The sequence below is a fragment of the Cenococcum geophilum genome (assembly GCF_001692895.1).
Source record: "Cenococcum geophilum 1.58 unplaced genomic scaffold K441scaffold_118, whole genome shotgun sequence".
Classification (NCBI taxonomy): Eukaryota; Fungi; Ascomycota; class Dothideomycetes; order Gloniales; family Gloniaceae; genus Cenococcum; species Cenococcum geophilum.
In genome coordinates, this window is record NW_027137676.1 from 1 (window position 1) to 4,611 (window position 4,611).

At 47.1% G+C, this 4,611-nt stretch overlaps 3 protein-coding genes across 3 annotated transcripts; 2 read left to right on the forward strand and 1 right to left on the reverse strand.

Moving 5' to 3' along the window:
• Positions 1 to 338: 338 nt before the first annotated feature.
• On the forward strand, positions 339 to 3,768 carry K441DRAFT_598436 (Rad4-domain-containing protein; the record flags this gene model as incomplete). The annotated part of the gene is made up of 6 exons (XM_067645113.1): positions 339 to 986; positions 1,038 to 1,235; positions 1,297 to 1,705; positions 1,758 to 2,086; positions 2,136 to 2,402; positions 2,455 to 3,768. The coding sequence occupies 6 exons, from the start codon at positions 339 to 341 to the stop codon at positions 3,766 to 3,768; spliced, it is 3,165 nt and encodes a 1,054-aa protein (XP_067496123.1).
• Positions 3,769 to 3,957: 189 nt separating this feature from the next.
• K441DRAFT_35278 (uncharacterized protein) lies at positions 3,958 to 4,611 on the reverse strand. The gene has a single exon (XM_067641322.1). It carries the CDS (start codon positions 4,520 to 4,522, stop codon positions 4,316 to 4,318), a length of 207 nt encoding a protein of 68 aa, XP_067496124.1. The 5' UTR covers positions 4,523 to 4,611; the 3' UTR covers positions 3,958 to 4,315.
• Positions 4,045 to 4,203, forward strand: K441DRAFT_598437 (uncharacterized protein; the record flags this gene model as incomplete). Its single annotated transcript, XM_067645114.1, has 1 exon — positions 4,045 to 4,203. A coding segment is annotated over one exon (159 nt), but the record flags the coding sequence as incomplete, so codon positions are not given.

The window sequence follows — 4,611 nt, forward strand, 5'->3', positions numbered from 1 at the left end:
ATTTTATTATTAATACAAATGCATCTGGGGGTAAGTGACTCGCTTGGGGGGGTGTCTCGCTTCCTGGGGTCCCACGTTAATTAGATGCCAAGCCGCACGTGAGTGCGCGTCATCAGCCGCAAAGCTTGGGCAGCCTTGTGGGATAGACAAAGAGCATGTCTGTGTGCAAGGTCGCGTGTTCATCCGTTTTTCAAAGAAATCTGTACTATTATTACGTACCTTGTTTGGAGCAATGCGCAGCGTCTCACAACCAACGGGCGCAACATCTGCATCTCCGCTGGTCGGTGATTTCAGTCTCTTCTTATCTTCTTCCCATTCTCATCTTGAATACGATAACCATGGCGGGCAGTAGAGGCAGATCACGGAAGACAGTGCTAGCTTCGCAGAGTACCAGTAGTGCGGCACGCACTCGAGGCACAAAGGGCAGGATCTCAAAGCAAGATACCGAAGTTCCGGAAGTCTTTCGAGACTTACTCTCGGAGGCAACAACTTCCGTAGTTGCTGGGGCTGATGAGGATAGTAAACCACTGAAGAAACGAAGGACAGCAAGAGGCATTATTGGAAATGAAACCGACGATACGAGACAAAGCCCCGCTCCCAATATCCGAATTGCGCCCAAATCAACCTCGCCGGCGCCGACAGAAAGCGATCAAGAAATAGTGGATTATAATTGGAATGCAAGGCTTCACACCGTTACAGATTATTCTGAAGAGTCAGATGAAAGTGAATTTGAATGGGAAGATGTAGGGCTAGGTCAAATTGAGGGCGAAGATGGAGAAACTACGCGAGTTGAGTCTCATATCGGGGATCTCTCGATCGTCATTGGAGATAACAAAGCTGGTAAAACAGTTACAAAGCAAGTTCGCCGGAAGGGTGTTACTGCGGCTGATAAAAGACGGAGACTTGATATTCATAAAGTGCACCTTCTATGCCTATTATATCACGTCCATCTCCGGAACGCTTGGTGCAATGATGACGGGGCCCAGGTACTTTTGAATCAGATTATATCGAAAGGCACTCTACGCTAATTTGCCTAGAACATTTTACGGAAGCTGCCTTCTCCAAAGATGCTCTCTGACCTTATTCCGAACCCCGAACATACTCAAGCCCAGGCCGCAAAATGCTTTATAAATGGTCTTCAAGCCATCAAAACGATGTGGTCGAGCAGATTCTCCATTACGGCTCTAGGCCTACATAAACCAAGATGGGCTGATAGTGAAGAAGTAGAGCAAGAAGTATGAACCTAATCTTCCTAGGAAATTCAAGTCTCATCTACTAATTCCAGGCGTACATTAGCTCAAAATTCTTGACAACCTTGACCCGCCTATGCAGCGTCTGGAGTTTAGAAAAGCTGCTAGGATACTTGAAGGATCTCAAGACGTTGGTACCCAATTGTTTTGTGCTCTTCTAAGAGCGATTGGGGTCGAAGCACGATTAGTATGCTCATTACAGTGCCTTCCTTTTGCTTCGATAGCACAGAATACACATCTTCAGACGCCGAAGATACAAAAGAATACTGTGATCCTGGATCCCTCCTTATCAGATGCATCTCCTATGAGCTCTAAATCTGATGCAAACGCATCTACAGCCCCAACCATTCAAGCAGAGAAATCAGTAGCCCCGAGCCGACCTAAGCGAATATCAAGGCTAGGACAACTTGGTTCCGCCAGAAATCATGGATATGGTCTAAGCAAACCAGCTCCCCGTATGTAAAATTTAAGCGCCTTTAGCACGGTTGCATGCTGACATTTCTTCAGAGCCTAAGCCTAAAAAAATACATCATACCGCGTATCCAGTCTACTGGGTTGAAGCTTTCAATTCAGCAGTTCAAAAATGGGTTACGGTTGATCCACTTTCAACCTCTACTGTTGACAAACCTGATAAATTAGAACCCCCACTAGGCTATCAGCAAACCGTATTAAGCTATGTCGTTGCATTCGAAGAAGATTCCGTTGCCAAAGATATAACCCGGCAGTATGCGAAAGCATACAATGCTAAAACAAGGAGATCAAGAGTTGAGAGTACAGAGGGGGGTGCGAAATGGTGGAAGAAGGCTCTTAAAGTCTTCAGAAGAGGAACTATCCTTGTGAGCGAATACGAGATGTGGGTTTTAATTGGATCTAATCTTCATGTAGGACAGAGATCAAGTCGAAGACGCAGCACTTGCACGAAAAGAAGCCGCAGAAGGAATGCCGCGAAACGTCCAAGACTTTAAGGACCATCCTATATATGTGCTTGAACGCCATCTCAAACATAATCAGGTCATTCATCCAAAGAAAGGAGTTGGAAAAGTCAACATTGGCACTGCTGCATCGAGCAACATGGAGTCAGTTTATCGGAGGCGAGATGTCCATATTGTGAGAAGTGCTGATAAATGGTACCGCCTTGGACGGGAAGTCATGGTAGGCACTACATATGGGTCAATATCCAGTAAATACATTAACGGGCAAGCAGGACGGCGCACAGCCCCTGAAACATGCAAAGCGACGAAAAAGAACTCGCCACTCTCTAACGCCACAGGCCATAGATCCCGAAGATGATGTGTGTGTCGGCCTTTATGCAGCGTTTCAGACGGAGCTCTACGTCCCTCCGCCTGTCGTTCGGGGTCGAGTTCCTCGCAACGCTTATGGTAACCTCGACATTTACGTTCCGTCTATGATCCCGAAAGACGGCGTCCACGTTCGCTCACCTGACGCTGCAAAAGCTGCTCGTATAGTAGGAGTGGACTATGCAGATGCCGTTACTGGATTTCAATTCAAAGGTCGTCACGGTGCTGCCGTCATACAAGGAATTATAGTGGCGAGTCAGTATCGCGAAGCCGTCGAAGCCGTCATTCACGGATTTGCATACATGAAAGAAGAAGCAGAGAACGCTCAGCGAAGCGCCGGGGCTCTGCGGCTGTGGAGGAGATTTCTCATAGGACTGCGAATTGCCCAGAGAGTGAGAGGTTACGAGATCGACGGGCAAACAGCTGATGTCCAACAAGAGATAGACAGTATTGAGGACGAGCTTACTGAACGGTATCAAGCTGGCGGCTTCTTCCCCGATGCTGGTCCTACTGAGCCAATGAGACCCATTACAAGAACCGTAAATTCGGGTCTCGCATATGGGGGTGATTACGGCGGTGGTTTTATTCCCGTAAAAGCCGATGCTTTTGAGGGTTCTATGGATGAGCGAGATCTAGAAGCTCACGAGTATGCCCAAGAAAATGGTGGACAGCATGTGGACCCCGTCACAAAACATGATATGGGAGAAGGTTTTCTTCCTGAAGATAGTACTGGAGAGGATGGTGGCTTCACACGTGAAGAGTCTGCACCCGAAAAAGTAAGAGGAGAGCAAGCAATGCCCCAAGAAGCTTCAGTCCTAGATTTGAGTATGGCCGGTGGGTTTCTAGTAGAAGTAGGTGATTTTGCAGATTCAAGCCGCAAAGTCGATACTACGGAGCCAACGGCATTAGGATATAACGGACATTCCGGCCGCACGTTACGAAGTCAGAGTCCCGCTCGGGAGAAACCAGGGCATATTTCGACAACGAGGTCTTTGTCGGCTGATGCGATCGAAGAAAAAACTTATTCCTCTGCAAGAGAATCCACCGCATCACCCGACTTAGAAGCACAAACGTCAGAGCCAAATGTTTCAAAATCACCACCACGCCTTCCCGACCTCGTCAAGGTAGATACAAGTGATGATGACAGGGACTCTTTGCCGTCTAACGACCCTGAGGATGAGGATGCAGACCCGGACTGGCTAGTCTGTCTTACTGATTAATGACTTGGGTATATTTGGAAGATTTTGTATCGTCAATGAGACCACTGGAATGCCAAGCTCACTGCTGCGAACGCTTGTATAAAGATATCCTCGCCTCGATTACTCTACCTGATAGAGTATAAAACTAAAGTAATTATCACAATAAATTTGAGCTCTCATACTTGCAACTGGCTTTTTACTACCCTCATCTACCCCTTCTGCAATAATATCAAGTTCTTTGTAACCATGGCACCGCGACTTCCTCATTGACCACCCTTTTTCCCGCTATACCCTCAACGAGTGAGTCCTTTTATTCGACCACTCAGCACCACTCCTATGCGACAGCTAAAGGAAGACACAGACCGCGGCGGCCATGAAATTGGGGCAAAGAAACAGGAGTATCCGAGAAAGCAGAAAAGAGGCGAAGGACATTGGCACGAGGTATTAGGGGGCTAATGCGAGAGCCATTTCAAGGCAGACCAACAAAATGTCAACGATCATGGAGGCATATGGAAGAGTTGCAGCAACAAACGAAGAAGGCTAGCGAGGAAGGGAGGTATCGATACGGCTATAAGCGAGATGGTGATGGGTGATGGGTGACGAGTGTATAATATGATGACATTCTTGGAGTGGGATAGTGTCTTGATAGTGAACATTGCATGACTGAAGTTCGCGGCTTTACATTTCTGGGGAACCGCGGCTTTCTTACAGCTTCACCTCCGTCAGCTGTCAAACCAAGACGTCGAGATCTAATGCGGATTTCTGTTTCAAGCATTATATACTCGTTAAGCCGATTGCTCTCCTAAGGCAATCTAACGTATTTAGAAGAAAATAAGGCTATATAGAAAGATAAGGCTCGGTTGC